The following is a 16,368-nucleotide window of genomic DNA, read 5'->3' on the forward strand; positions in this document are numbered from 1 at the left end:
TGGGCATGCACTGAGTCACGAATAATAAAGCCTTTAACCTTTGTTTTCATCTAGAACCACGTAGTAATTTTAAGCTAATGACATAATGGTGTTACAAGAGGGTGAATTAAGATGTGATATAGCACAAATTTGTATTTTTTTTTTCTTTGAATAATTTGGCATTTTATTTTATTGAAAATTTTCAATTTTTTTTAGTGCAATATTTGTCATTTTACTACAAAGGAGAAGGGGTGTAGAAAGAAATCAGAAAGTTTAGTAGCAAGCCTAAATTACGAATAAAGAATCCAACCCACTTTAATAAAATAAAAAAAGATAATATAATAAAAAATTAAGAAAGAGGAAAATTTCCAAAACGAAGTCGTTTGGCCTGTGATTGCAGTAACAAAAACACTACGCAATAATCAAACAGAAATTGAAAAAAGAAGGAAGAAGAAGAAGAATCGAAGCAATAACCATGGCAGGTAGATTAACAAACGTAGCATCACAAATCTTAGGCGGAAACAGCGTCGTTCACCGATCTGTAGCGTCATCCCTCCGCCTCCGCTCCGGCATGGGTCTCCCTGTCGGAAAACACTACGTCCCTAACAAACCCGTTCGTTTCTCTTACCCTATCCTATTCAATTTTCATTTCAATTTTCACAGAATCACGAAAATTAACCTCAATTTTCGAATTCTGGTGATGTTTTTTCAGCTTCCGGTGAATGAAGAACTAACATGGGACAATGGTACTCCATTTCCTGAACCTTGTATAGATCGCATTGCTGATACTGTTGGAAAGGTAACTACTTTTCACCATATCCATATGGATTTAAATTTAGGATATAAATCTTGTACTTTGAAATATGCATCAAGTTGATGATTTTTTTGTTTTGTTTGAAATTAGTATGAAGCATTGGCGTGGCTTTGTGGAGGATTGAGCTGTTTTGCGGGTTTGGGATTATTGGCTGTGTGGAATGATAAAGCTTCCAAGACACCATTTGTAAGTTAACTTGCTCTCTCTCTCGATTTTTTTGATTTGGTTCCATTTTGTTGTGTGTTGTCATATTCTATTTAGATCCTATGGGTGCATTGTCTATGGTTAATTTGTTATCATTCTCTGATAGTGGCATTGGTATGAAGTGATTGACCTCAACAAGTTTTATTAATGAATATGATATAAGAGATAGAATTTGTGCTAGACATATAGACATGCTCCTAAGTAAAATAGAATTTTAAATTAATGAGTTTTATAAAAGTTATCAAAGTCATGGCCTAAAGGCACAATTGCCATATACCAAAAGTAAAAGGAAAATGATGGAGTTAAAAAAGAGGGTGCAAGTTTGAAGAACTTAACACAACTTAGAAACAAAAATTTAACCAATATTGTCAACGCCAGAATGTCAAAAACCTGCCATATAAGCATGCTATTGCGGCCGTTGGCACCATCATGACGGGAGGTTTATGAGACATGTGTGATTGGAGGTTTATGGGTGAATACTGAGTGAGTAGTGTTCCACAAGTAATAGGTGTGCTGAAACAGGGGGAATGAATGAACAGAGACCTTTGGTGGAAAACACTGCTTGGCTAGAAGCGATGCTGATGAGTAGTTGGTTATTGGTTGGTTTGAAACAAAGGTCAGCTCAGCTTAGCACAAAGGATGAGTGAATGATTGGGTCGATAAAGTGTAAAATATATGATTGAGTGAATGTTTCTGGTGCCTAAAATCGAGGGATATCAATAAAGTGTAAAATAAGGATTGGAAAACTCAGATAGTAGGGGAAATATATGTATTTTTACTTGTGTTCAATTTTGCGCTACAACGCGATGGACACCTTACATTGGCCTTGGGTAGGCTGGGGTTTCCACTCCAGCACTATAGTGGATTCCATGGGTGCCATTAACTAGTCTGTTATCTCGTAGGTGGGGATGCACACTCATAGAAGTTCAATATATTGAGTTACAACACAACTTTTTAATTTGTTCACTATTTGGTGGTTGATGCACAATGCACATGATTGTTGTTTCGAGTGAGGGAAAAGGTAGAATGGATTGAGGAATAAGGGTTTGGGGGAGTGAAGGAGACTTAAGAAAGCGAGCTATTAAGATAAGGATTTTTCTAAGATAATATTGTGTGTGAGACAAAAACTTGTCCCCTGAATAATCAAGTAACAAATTTTATTTTATTTTGTCATGTGTTTCATCTTTTGTTTTCTTTTGTCTCCTGACTAATCCTAAAATAAAACATGGAACAAGTATTATTGTTTTGTCTTCATTATTTAGAAAATCAAATGCATCTCAAGGTTTTCAAATTCCTAGGTTTTACCTAGGACTGACTGGAAAAACAGCAGACATATAAAATAGGATATCTTAATTCTTAACGTAGAAGGTGCAATCTCGCCTATCATACACAAGAAATGAAAATGAGAGATACATATTATTTACATAACCATTTGCATATTTATTTATTCTAAGTAGTAGGTGAGCGCTCTCTTATGTCGTAATCATGCCTCACAATGGCACCTGATTTTATGCTGTAGAACTTAAATTGACTTGCTGTGATAGTGAATGATAATTTTTTCTCAACTACCATTTCAACCATTGGTTGTTAAGACTGTGATCTAGATTGTGAGATTGTAAGATTTCACGTGTTTTTCTCCCTCCATTGGGAACGGCATAAAAATTGTGAGAGGCCGGAGCAGTGAGCGCGCAGAAGAAGATGGTGGAATCGAAGGGAGCAATGCTTTCTCTCGTGCTGGTTTCACACATTCTCTCCCCGATTTCTCATGTGGTGACCCGAGTGAACAGTTTTGACCCGCAACAACATGCACATTTACAACCCGGTTCCACACGTTTTTGATTCGGAAGTTGACCCGGTTCTCATTGCAAAGAGGGATACACTGAACATACACTTTTTTTGGGACAATGTGGGTTTTAATTGAGTAATTACTTCCCAATTTGGGAACTTCTCATCTATGCAATGCAACTGTCATCTTTGCAGATATCATTCCGTGGTGGGAATTAATAAAAAAAAAATTCTATTATTGATGTTTAGGTCAAACTCTCATCTTTATGATTAAGTCAATAAAAAAATTGTCTTTTTTTTTTTTAGGATAATTATGTTAAGGTTATTTTTCTTAGTTATTTCTATAATTTTGTCTCTTTGATGGGATCTTACAATCCTACAACCTACACTCTTTTTATACCCAAATGAAGTTTGACAACCATGATTCCGAATAACAATGTGTCCCTTAAAGCATCCACCAGCCCAGGTAAGAAATGTATTAATGCAGCACTGAGAAGCGCAAGGCCCTGTAAGCCAGAGAATTGCAACATCCAGTCCTCCCAGCACCTAAGTAGCAGCTCTACAATCTGGACATTGACCTGGGAACTGTAAAAATATATTTCAATCTTTCAGTCGAGCTCATTGCAATACGTAGCAACCAAAGGCAGATATTTTGTTTTGTCGGTTCAGTCTCTCTATAGTATAGTTGAAACTTGAAGGGTTTATTCTGATAGGTTTTCTGGGTTTCAGCTGGGTTATTGCCAGATTTTGTGCATCAGCTAGGATTGTTGGGATTTTGAGATCCCTGCAAAACAAGTTTTGAATTGGGATAAGGATCATTCAAGATGGCAAAACACTAGCAGAGTCACATATTTATACTGCAACTACATCATAATTGCCATCGGATCCGTACTTCACATTGAAGATGTGATTGGATGCTTTGAATTAAGAAAATTTTTATAAATGTTTTCTAGGGAATAAGCCATATGGCTATCGAATTATGAACTTTTATTCTATGTTTATGTATTTGGGTTTGGTTAGGTCTGCTCTAGGCACCTTCTCGCTTTGGTCGAAAAGAAAATAAACCTGTCACAGGCAGCATTGACTTTAAGAGTCAGGGAAACCGAAATCCACAAAACCTGACAAAATTTCTTAGTTACTTAATTTTTATGCATCTTTTGATTTTGAACAACAATCTGTTTAAAAATATAAGTATGTCATCAGACCATCAACCTGATTCAAACCAACTCCTCCAGGCTGCCAAAAATAATTTACCAAACCTGAACTGGCCTGACCCAGCTACGTTAAATCCCTGGCTCGATTGAATGATAGCATATTTCTCTTCATTCTTCATCCTTGCATTTAAATATTATCGACAACTACCATATGGTAGTGTTCATTGCAACTGTGTTCAATTCAGTAACAAGCTGGAATCCTGAAACATAGCTGCTGATTGTATCCAACTTTCCCTGGTAGAATTACAACTGACCTGCAACATAAATTTAGATGTCTCATTAAGTCGCATATTTTTCCCATGTATGATTATTATATCTAAAAGGTTTGATGCTTGGATTCTTATTAGTTCTGCCATAAGTAATTAATCAAAAAATTTAACATGGACATGTGTTGGATCTATTGCATAATGTTTGCTTTTATATATGGTGTGTTGGCAATTTGGCATAGCAGCCTCAGTAATTGTTGTTCATTCTTGGCTTTCTTCCATCCAGTCGATCATGCCGCAAATCTTTACCTTCAGATAATCCTAGTCTAGTTCTGGTTTCTCAACCATTGTATGGCAATATCGGTTTTAAGTGTATATTGTTTATGGATTACATAATCTTTTTCTGCTCCTTGTATCCTTGTCATGGTCCATATAACCTCCATGATTCCCAATTGAACTCATGCTTATACTCAGCTTTATACTGTGACTGTCTATGATTATTTTTTTTTTCCCTTCATGTTTTGAAGCTTTACATGCATTGCTACTTTCTCCAAATATTTTGCAATTAATGCTGATAGTTTTTTATATTATTTTGTGTCAGGCACCCAAAGTTTATCCATATGACAATCTGCGAGTGGAGCTTGGTGGTGAACCATAGGTAGATCCAAGGCAATAATGGGATTTGAACTTGTTTTATATCTTGTTCTATTCCGTTCATTTGTACTTTTGTGTTGTTTGAAATAATAGATCATGAAAGACTTGCTGAAACCAAGTACAGGAATCGAAGAGCCGAATCTGGTTTATTTCTTTTTTTCATCATTCTCATGCTTCTGGTGGCTATAGTCAGTTGGCCATTATTCTGCTCAATTTATCTAATCTTTATGGAACTGAGGATATTCTTACAAGTTCAAAAAATAAAACTACTTTGTTTATAGTATGCATCCAGAAAAACCACCAAATATGATTGCTAGAAAAATCAAATGACTATTACTAGAAAAATAGTTATTGTTGTGTTACAATGTAATACTTGAAAAGTTCTTTTAATGCTTGGGCATATTTTTTTTCATGTTATGCAATATATATTTCTCTACGCAGAATGCTTGGACATTTTCTTAACTAATGAAAAATCTTATTCAAACAATAATATAATTGAAGTGTTTTAAAATTTTTATGAAAAATATTTCCAATTTTCTTCTTTAGAAAACAAAGCCAAATTAAGTTTACACTATTTAGATTTCTTTTATTTATTTTTATCAAATTTCTTTACCAACAACCCACTAACATCTCAGATTCCATAGCTCTCTAACGCATGCTGGTTGAAACTTGTTTGATGAAGAGGTTCCGTGGAGTTGGAACGGGAAAAGAACAGTTCATGAATACTCTACATCAATGCGATTATTTTATAAGCTTTGTATTTAAATCATTTTACAACGTGGTTGAGTTTGGAGCTAAAATTAATTTTATTGGCAAAATCAAATCTAATCAACCTTACTTAAGTATGTCATAATCAATTTTACAACTCTATAATCAATTTTGACTCTTCTAAAAATGAAAACGAACATACAAAGCACTACTTTTCTCAATAAAGGTTTTCCGTTGCTGGGTTGCCTTTGTGGCCATAGCTTAGCTATCATTTGACTGACGCTAAAGTTTCATCACGAGTGCAAATTACAGCAGCTTGGCACCACGAATGGAAGATAGAGAATACATCACGATCATCGAATCAGCCTACAAAGTCGTACCAAAAAAGTAAAATAAAATCATCCTACGGTCAATATTATAATTTAATAATATTCAATACCAGGAGTGTAATAATGCTTACTCAAATCTAATACTACTATTTTTTGTGGCACAGGAGTTAGCCATTTTCTTTGACAGCATCGACCCCCATTTTCAGTTGGAAACAAATCATTAGGCAGATTCCTTCAAAAAAAAATCATTAGGCAGATTAATAGTAAGTTGAATATTGAGATTTCTCAACAAAAAAAAAAGTTCAATATTGAGATTATTAATTATTTTGTTCAATTTATTGGAGGAGATGGAGGGAAAGATTGAAGATATGTGAACAAAGTGCCTTTATACACTAATTTTAGCCCCCTTTAATAATCAGACAATGTTTTTTTTTTTTTGAAGGAAAATAATCAGACAATGTTTGTTTCCCCTAAAAAAAAATCAAGATAATGTTTGTTTAAAAAAAAAAATACTTAAATATCATTTTATTTAGATTTAAAATATTAGGGTTAAATATTTTTTTGTCCCTACAAATATACCAACTTTTCGTTTTAGTCCCTCTAAAATTTTCCTTCAACTTTTAGTCCTTATAAAATTTTCAATCACTACTTTTGGTCCCTATTTTTAAGTTAATTTTAGTATTTTTTAATGAAATTGTGAAGAAATGTGTAAAATATTGTAAAAATCTTTCCCAAAAAAAATTAAAATTTTTTAACAAAACATAAATTTAATATGAATTTTTAACCATAAAAAATATATAAATTCATGTTTTGTTAAAATATTCTAAATTTTTTTGGGAGAGATTCTTATAATATTATCAATTTTTCTGCAAAATTTTATTCAAAAATATGAATTCTACATATGAGTTTGCTTTAAAAGAGGGACCAAAAGTGAAGATAGAAAACTTTTTAGGGACTAAAAGTTGAAGAAAAATTTTAGAGGGACTAAAACGAAAAGTTGGTATATTTATAGGGACCAAAAACATATTTAACATATTATAATGATAAAAAATTCAAATTACTCTTCATTAAATCCATAAAAAAACTTAGGGTTAATTAAGTTTTTAGTCCCTATAAATATTCACAGTTTTGTTTTAGTCTATATAAAATAAAATCACACTTTTTAGTCCATGTGTCATTTTCCTTAAGCATTTTAGGGACCAAAAATGTTGATGGAAATTTTTGACAGGGACTAAAATGCTGATGGAAAATTTTATAGGGACTAAAAAGTGCAATTTTATTTTGTAGGGGCTAAAAACAAATTTTTTAATATTTATAGGAACCATTTATTTAATTAACCCAAAAACTTAATCTCTCGTAAAATCTTTCTCCTTCTCTTCCCTTGCATTAAAATTAGGGATATCTCTTGAAAAGATGACGCGGATAATACCCTACCACTTTCCATCACCGTTCTTCAGATTATTCATCACTAGATCTTTTGCCCGTGCTACCGCCCGGGACATTAAAAATGAAGAAGCTAAAAAAGTTCCGATATTATTTATTACATAAAAAATAAAATAAATAAACATAAAAAGTATTTAAGGGCATGCAAATATTGGGTCACACATTTTCGAATATCTCCTTATAAACAGCATTTGAAGTGATGCTGATACAATCCCCACTGCCATCCGTTAATAATATCTTCAGACCATCCCTTGATGTAACACGTGACATTGCAACATATAACTGTCCATGTGAGAAGACCGGTTGTGGAAGATAGATACCAACTTGCTTAAGTGATTGCCCTTGACTTTTGTTTATAGTCATTGCAAAACACAAAGCTATAGGAAATTGTCTGCGTTGAAATTTGAAAGGAATTCTGGTATCATTTGGTGTCAATGACAATCTCGGTATGTAGACCTTCTCTCCAACATTGCTTCCAGATATAACCCTCCCTTCAATAACATATCTTCCCATCTTAGTGACTATTAGTCGAGTACCATTACACAACCCTACTGTTATGTCCAAATTTCTTTTCAATGCTTCCATTTTAGTTTCAAAGGGACATTTAAATCTTTTCAATGCTTCAATTTTAGTTATAACGGACCTAAAAATCGAATTTATTGAACTTATTTGCTTGCTTTGACACCAAAAAGTAAAATAAGTATAAATAATTTTGAGAAAAATTCAATTTTGTAACAATATAAATAATAAAATACTTAATAAATAATTCTACCAAAAAAAATATAGTAAATAATCTAAAGATAATTCATCTGGCAACAATGTTTGTTCAACTATAAAATTGTTACATTAGCACCGGTGTTGCATAAATATGTCGCCGCAAGGACTGTTGAAAGTTTCAAATACCCCCAAGAAGTAAAACTCTTTGAACTAACATCATGCCTTGTAAAATTCTTTTGCAAAGTCAGATGTTACTCTAATATCAAAAGTAATGTTTTCAGTTTGCAGACAAACATTCATGTTGGTAGAACTAAAGGGTCTATAGCAACAAAGACAAAGTTATTACTTATTCAAAGCTTAACTTTTGTAAAAGGACTGCATTATGTGATAAAGTTGTCAAAAACATAAAACTATGACCTAATCAAAAGCTGGTTCAAATAGAGAGAATTTGATTCAAGTAGCTACTCAAAAACTCAATTATAATGGGTTGCTTGTTTATAAAAATAAAACTTAGTGACAGTACACATTGGAATAGTTCCACAAAGTTTTCCAAATCAACTCTAGATATCCTTTTCTGCCTAGCTGCAATACCTCTCCTTGCTTCAGATTTTGCACATTGGAGTCTCAAGGGTCCTTTTTTTTTTTCTTTCTATTCTTTCTGTATATGGGTTAAAAACACATGAATGAAATCATTCTTTTCTCCAAGCTGCAAACAAAGTGAACACAAACTTTAACATAGAATTAAGCAGGTTTGATTTTCAAAGTATTAATAAGAGATGAAATGAACACAACCAAAGGGTAAGCACTATAAAAGCATGCATATTATCAAAGCAATAAGATAAAACACTATAATTAAGTTAGGACAACAAACTCATGTCAATCTTTGTTAAAGACTTCAAATCTAACAAACAGTACCAAGTCCACAAAATTAATCCTTAAAGGCAATCTCAATGATAAGCTGACTCATATTCTAAGTATTCCTTATTGCAATTATATTCATAATAATACTATCAGCACATCATAACATAACAGAACCTATTAGCCATGCTTCAATACACGTCAAATGCATCAGAAAACCAACTATCTATATATAACCTCAACCTTTTATCAATCCACAACCTTACCAAATATCTCATAGCTTTATCAAATGCATCAGAAAACCAAGCAGAGAACCCTGAGAGGAAATAGCAAATGCAAAAGAAAGAAAAAGAAATCAAAACTCATTGTAACTATGAATAAATTGATTGGTTGAAGACTCCCTCAACGAATACAATGAAGAACTCCAACCATCATCAAAATCCTCCCTATGAAAAATGAAGTTTTTTTTTTCTTCTAAATACAGCAGGAGAGTATATATGTATGTATGTATGTATCAGTATAGGAGGGAAAGAAGGCTGCACTTGGGGCTGAGAGAGAAAGGTTTGAAATACATCAATCGAACAAAAACATTACATTATTTATCAACTAAGAGTTAAAAAAAAAATCTCATAAAACCATAAACATAAGAACTTTTACAATCTAAGGGAAACCATTATCAAGTCAGTCACTTTGACAATGTAATAATTGTGTCAAAAAAGATATGGCTAGTAATTCGTAAGTGTAGAATCAGAACTTGCCATGTTCACAGGAGAAGAACATGTTGGAGACTACGAAAATTAAAAAATCAGGGACTATAATAACAACCCCTAACACATTTAGGGAGAAAAATGATGGTTTACTCTGAATCGGTCAAAGCCAAGGAACTAAAATACACACTATACACATAATAGACATGAAAATCGTTACCAGGAAAACCGTAAAACATTAAGAACAGAAAGTTAAAAATGAAACATCTGTGAACCTACACAATCAACTTCGTAGTTGATCGTCCTATCAATTTATGTGGTAGGGTTACAGCTCAAAGGTCCTACAAAAAATGAAAGCAAGGAGCAGATTAGAAAGCTGAAACAAATGTCATATTGGAAAGCGAAATCTAATTTCTATACCAGTGAGGCAATGGTATTAAAATAATGCGGTGAGAGGACGATCAGCCACGATTGGAAAAGTGTTACTTGTTTCTGATTTGTTAGAACTTTGTTTGGAAAAATGCAAATGTAACTGACGTCTATATAGTGGAAGCAATGCAATGGCCAAGCGATGGAATATGAATATGCATAGGGAGACGATTTGTCATGGTTGGAAAACACAACGGCTTAATTATTGAATTGTAACTGATGATTGAATTGATTGTTTTCAATGCAAAGGCTAGGTACATTGGTCGGCAGAGCTGAATATATGGGGGTGGGAAAACTTGAATTTCAAGTGGAATGCTGATTAGGAAAAGCATTAAGCCATAATTAATGCTTATCTATATGATCAAACCAAAGGATGAGATGAGATGGTTTGATCCAACGGCTAAGCATGATTGGCGCCCAAAAATGGTAGGTTTAGGGTTTGCAATGTCATTAGCATTGTTAACAAAGATTAGATATAAGTATGATTCTTGATATTGTTTCCCATCTCAAGAGTTATTTTTTTTTTAATCCCCACATATATCCATGGTTTTCTGTTGGAACTACATAAAGTAGTTTACAGATTCTTACCCAAACATTTTGCTATTTCCAAATTTACCTCTCCTTCTCTGTATCCCTCGACATAACAAATTATTATTTTTTATATATTAATTAAAGATGCTGATCAAGTACTAGGTTTTTTACCATATATATTTTTACTACAAAGATTTTTTTCTTTCCATATTTAATTTCCGTCAACCTTTATATCACTGAAATGAAACGCGTATGTGCTGGCCACCCTAGTGTCCTATTACCTTCTGTCAAGGTATATGGATGAAAATGATGTTTCATTAGACAACAAAGCTAGGATATCTAATCATGTGGTTTTGGCAACAATTACTTTTATCAGAGATACATAGTTTAGTTACAAGGAGTACTAGTCCTATTAGTATATATAGGTATCAATAGAACAATTCCATAAGCTTTTCTCTCCTTCATCAATGGATGCCATGTTTCCTAACATGGTATCAGAGCAAGATTGGTATCCACCTTGAAGGATTTTCCGCTGCGTTTTCTCGAGAAAATTCAATTTTCTCACTTCCATTTTTTTTCTCATTCCAATTTTCCTTTTATCATTTCATACTCCTTCATTTTCTCTTCATTGATTCTGATTCCTTTTTCATTGTTCTTCCTTTCCTTCTCGATCAATTTCACTTTCAATTGTTCTTGATCTTACATAACCGTTTTCCCCAATTCCTAGGGTTTCCGAGTCCAATTTGATTACGATTCGTTTTGTTATGTTTAGTCTTTGATTCAGTTTAGTCTTTGATTCTGTTTTCCTTTGAATCTCAATTTCATAAACTTTCTCTAATTCAATTTTGTTTTCGTGTCTTCTCGTTCGTGATACTTGTTTCCTCTATCGCTGAATTTCCTTTCCATTTCATTCTGTTTTTCTCAATTTCAATTTCAGTTACTTCGATCCAATCGTCTTTCGTTTGATTTCAGTCTTATTCACTTTCCTCTTTGATTCGAGTTTATTGCTCGAATTCTTGATCGATTGAGTTTTTCAATCTATGAATAATTTGATTTCTTGTTACGATTGCGATTGCGCTTTCGATTTTCATTCTCAATTCTTGAAGAAGCGTGTTTGGAGAAGTGCTTTTACAGAAGCGTGGTTTGGTTAATTCATTTTCGATCTTCATCGAATCACACTGCAGAATCACGATTGGAATAGCTTTTTCGCTAGTCGTGATTCAGCATGTTGTATTGTTTCGTTGTTCCATTCTCAACAGGCTTTGAGGTTGTGATTTGTTGCAATTTGTATATCTCACTGCTGAAGCTCTGGTTGCCTCTAACTCTATTTGCTTGTGGCGCTGGTATGGATTGAAGAGTTTGTTTGCATCACTATACTCACAGTGTTCTGCTTCAACATTGTGTTGGATTTGTTTTGGGCTGTTGTTGGTTGCTGCGTGCACTTTCTTGAGCAATGCTTATTCTGCAATTTCTCATGACTGGTTTGAACATGTGGTACTCTTATTTTCAGCTGCATTTCTTGTTCCTATTATGGTACTCTTACATGATGATTGAATAGATTCTTTTGAGATAGTTTGGATGTTGTTATTACTGCCTGAGATTTGGATCTGGTTCCTTCATCACTGCCACTAGCTCTGTTTGAGCAGCCATACATTGTTGGTTGTTGTTCTTGGATAACATGATTTGGATGTTTACCAAAAGTTGTTTGGGTTGTCACTGCCAACACATTCGACACTTTTACTTCCCATCTGTGTATAGTGTGTTGATCAGTCTTGGTTATATTGGACTTTCTAATTTGAAGATTATAACCTCTACAATCATGTACTTTGAAGACCTTTTGTTTCAGGCTATGTGAGTTACCTTTGCTTATGATTGGTATTTGGGACGGCTTATGGTAACAACTCAGTTTTGGGTGATTGGCGTTCTTTGATTGATACCTTTCATTTTGTTTCTGGATCATTGTTGAATTTTGGGCAGACTTTTTATGCATTTTCTTGGGATTCATTTTGACGTCTCTGGGCTGCATGTCTGCATTCTTTTTGGACAGCATTACTGCTGCATTTTCTTGTCTCGGCTTGGCATAGGAGGGCATCACTTTTATCTTTGGAAGCTTGGTCTTGTTGCTTCATGGTACTTTTGGTGTGAAGTTTGTTCAACATATGACCTCCTTCCATTGTTGACTATGGCCCTTCCTTGCATTTGGTTTTTTCTTGTCTCGGCTCGGCATTGGAGGACATCACTTTTTATCTTTGGAACCTTGGTCTTGTATATGACCTCCTTCCATTGTAGACTATGGCCCTTCCTTGCACTTCTTTCTTGTATTGTGCTTCTATCTTGAGTGATTGAACACTCTTGATGGTTAAGCGTTGTGCCTTAATTGGCTTTGTTGATATTGGCTTCTACCGGATGGTGGTTAAGCGTTGCTTTGATGCTCCTTCCTTCAATTGGTTCAACCTTGAGTTGTGGTTGCTTCTTGTTGGATGAGCACTTGTTTGATATTTTTCTTAGCAGATGTATTTCCGGCATCTTTCCTTGTATTTTCTCATTTCAAGTTGGATGTGTTTTTTGAACACCTTCCAACTTGAGGGGGACTATTAGAGATACATAGTTTAGTTACAAGGAGTACTAGTCCTATTAGTATATATAGGTGTAACCAGGGGCGACAGCACCCCCCAGCTAGCCTGGGCTAGTGCCCGGGCTCTGCCTCTACATTGCTTCCTAAAAGCCCAATCCAATAGCCCAATTCCTATTTATTTTTTTTTTAAAAAGGGCAAAGTTGTGTTATTTTTAAGGAAAATGCTAGATGTTTCAGCTGAAGTACATGTTTGGTTCACGTTGTTTGGCTCTCCTTCACCCTTCCGCCGTCGCCGCAAGTTTGCATCATCAGAATTGATTTTCAATGAAGCTGCAATTCCTAGCTTCTACAAATCAATTTTCACAACCGTAGGATTGTTTTCCCCCAATTTCTCCTTTTTACCCTTGATTCTTGCTTATCTGAATCCTAATCTCCTATAAAAAATTAAAGACAAAGCTGTTTATTTCACCCATATCATAACTTCATTAAACTCTAATTCCTTTCATCATATTTAATTTTACAGATCAAAATCAATCGGTTCACCTACCTCAAAACTTCTTTATATATGTTGCCTCATATCTCACCCTTTTCATTCTCTCAAGCACGCAAGAAAAGGAAATTAAGCAAAGTTCCAAATAGCAGCAGTGTTGGATAGCTCAAGGTAAGCTCAAATTCTCCTCTTTTATCCATTAATTCAGTTATGATAACAATGCATTTGATGTGTTTGATAAAATGAATGAATGAATAAATATTGTTTTTCTTTGTTTTCCTTTGTTTTTCTTAAACTTAATTATGATTGCTTCTTTGTTTTGCTTTTAAAATGATAATGATATTGATAATGATAATGATAATGATATTGCTTTTAAAATGCATTTATGATTGTTCCGATTATTGTTATGTTTCTTATGATTTCATATGTTTCAAAGCATGTTTTAGATTGTGTGACATTCAAGATAGCTCCTGATATAGTAAATTAGCGTATATTCCCTACATGTATTTTTATTTGGATACTGTGTGATTAACAAGTTATGTTAATATTTCCCTAAAAAAAAAAGTTATGTTAATCTTATAATTTTATTGTCAATTAATAAATAAAAAGGATGAAAAAACTAAATAAAAGTAGCATAAGGTAGTTAGTCCATGTATAGAAGTAGCATAAGGTGGTTAGACCGAATGGAAGATAGTCCAATAATCCGAGATAAAATTTGCGATAAAATTTTCGCCCAGGCTCTATATAAATCCTGGCTTCGCCACTGGGTGTAACCTCCCCATAAGTGGGTTAATTTTTTCATTTGTAATATCTCATTTTACTATCAATAGAACAATTCCATAAGCTTTTCTCTCCTTCATCAATGAATGCCATGTTTCCTAACAACTTTATCTAGGGAAGGATATATGTTGGAGAATTTCTGTTAGTTCAATGACCTACTAGGCTAATAATGGTTTACTTTGTAGCACCCTTATTTGATTCTTTTCTTTGAGCTAAGCTGATCCCACCCAAGGTTTCATTCTTATTGCTGATAATGCGCCAAAGAGTGCGACTTTGCCAATTACAATATGTAATATACTTTGTCTTTTAACGTTCACGTGAAAAAGGCAAAATATACTATACTATGCATGCAGTCTTTATTGAAATTTAGAGACCATTATTCAAAACCAAGATTTGAATTTTGAAGTAAGTGCTTTAACATTACTCACGCCAAAAATTTTACGTTACCGACTAATGATGATTTAAGTAATTAATCAGTTAATGGACTAATTGTGGTTATTATAATATTACTCGATGTTCACATGTTGTGTGTCGGCGTATGTAAATCAAAATTCGTATCCCAATTCTATCAACCAGAGACACACACAGCTAGATAATTTGTCAAAAAATACAGCTAGATAATTTGTCAAAAATAATATAAAAAACTCACATGGTTTTATTTTTTTCTTTCACACAAGAGAAAAAACTCTAACGGATATGAACCTCATATGTGGGCGAAGCCAAGATTATATGATTGGAGTAACGAAGTATTAAGTGTAGGTGTATAATAACCTTCAGCTTAACCTTCAGCTTAACCATGAGACTATATGATTGCAAAAAAAAAAAAAAGTGTAGGTGTATAATAACCTTCAGCTTAACCATGAGACTATAGAGGGACTTAATGTGGCTTTTGATTGCAATCACAAAGTGGGTGGCAAGAGGGAGTAACGTCATATATGTGGTAATTTGAGTTGGAGTTGGAGGTGAGAATAACCTTGACCGACCTATTTAAACTTCGTAATCTAAATTGAAACATAAGGAGGTAACGCATGAATAATAAGTATCAAGAAAAATGATAATACGAATAATTCGATAAATAGCTCTTTATTTTATAAAAATGATCAAGAAAATTGATTTATAAATTTAAAAAATAAAAGTATAGATACACTTTCAATTTAAGAGTGTATCGTAAAAGTTTTCCCAAATAACATGTGAAAAATGATTATTGCCTAATTCCATTACGTCTAACCTAAGCCCGTCCTTTCTTACTCCTCTCTCGGTTTCTCTATCTGAATGTGGAGTCTTCTTGCACTAGTCCTTTTTTGCATCTTCCTCTGCTAATTAAAAAAATAATAATAATACTCATAAGTTGATCATTATCATTTTTAATAAAATATTATATATTTCTCTTTTTTAACTGTAATGAAATTCATACGTATTAGAATGACTGACCCAAAAATGGGAACTTCTTCACTAATTTTATTGGAATACATGAAATAATGCAATACGGAAACATGGGACATGCTTTCCAATCTTATTGCATCATCACTAGTTTGTTTTTGACAAATTGAATGATTTATATTGCACTAAAAACTTAATAAGCTATTCTTGCATGATCACCTTAAAATTTAGTGAGCTACCAGGTATGGATTCAGATGCTCAACAAGTTTAAGAAGAAAGTTGATGCCTGATGGTTTGATCCCTAAAAAACCTTCAAGATTTTAATCTATATACAGTTAAAACTCTATAAATTAATAATGTCAGGACCGGAGAAATTTATTAATTTAGAGAGTTATTAATTTATCGATAAATTAATAATTATTAATTTAAAGAGTTTTTAAGTAATTATACTGTACATACCAAACAAAAAGGCAAATTAGTCTATGCCTCTTAGAATTACGTTGCAGTGAACCTTGGGACTTAACGTAAATTAGTAACTACCGTGTTCATATGCATTGGAAATCAA

General features: G+C 33.4%; 2 protein-coding genes across 2 annotated transcripts; one reads left to right on the forward strand and one right to left on the reverse strand.

Annotated features, from left to right (window-relative positions):
- The first annotated feature begins 414 nt into the window (after positions 1 to 414).
- On the forward strand, positions 415 to 5,139 carry LOC146901460 (NADH dehydrogenase ubiquinone 1 beta subcomplex subunit). Its single transcript, XM_085739076.1, has 4 exons — positions 415 to 592; positions 692 to 778; positions 884 to 979; positions 4,804 to 5,139. Exons 1-4 carry the CDS (start codon positions 455 to 457, stop codon positions 4,858 to 4,860), a joined length of 378 nt encoding a protein of 125 aa, XP_085595202.1. The 5' UTR covers positions 415 to 454; the 3' UTR covers positions 4,861 to 5,139.
- Positions 5,140 to 7,492: 2,353 nt separating this feature from the next.
- LOC146901461 (uncharacterized) lies at positions 7,493 to 7,921 on the reverse strand. The gene has a single exon (XM_085737053.1). It carries the CDS (start codon positions 7,919 to 7,921, stop codon positions 7,493 to 7,495), a length of 429 nt encoding a protein of 142 aa, XP_085593179.1.
- Between the last annotated feature and the right edge of the window lie 8,447 nt (positions 7,922 to 16,368).

Source organism: Medicago sativa, chromosome 8, assembly GCF_051527215.1.
Source record: "Medicago sativa cultivar Bolivia chromosome 8, Bolivia_mono, whole genome shotgun sequence".
Lineage (NCBI taxonomy): Eukaryota > Viridiplantae > Streptophyta > Magnoliopsida > Fabales > Fabaceae > Medicago > Medicago sativa.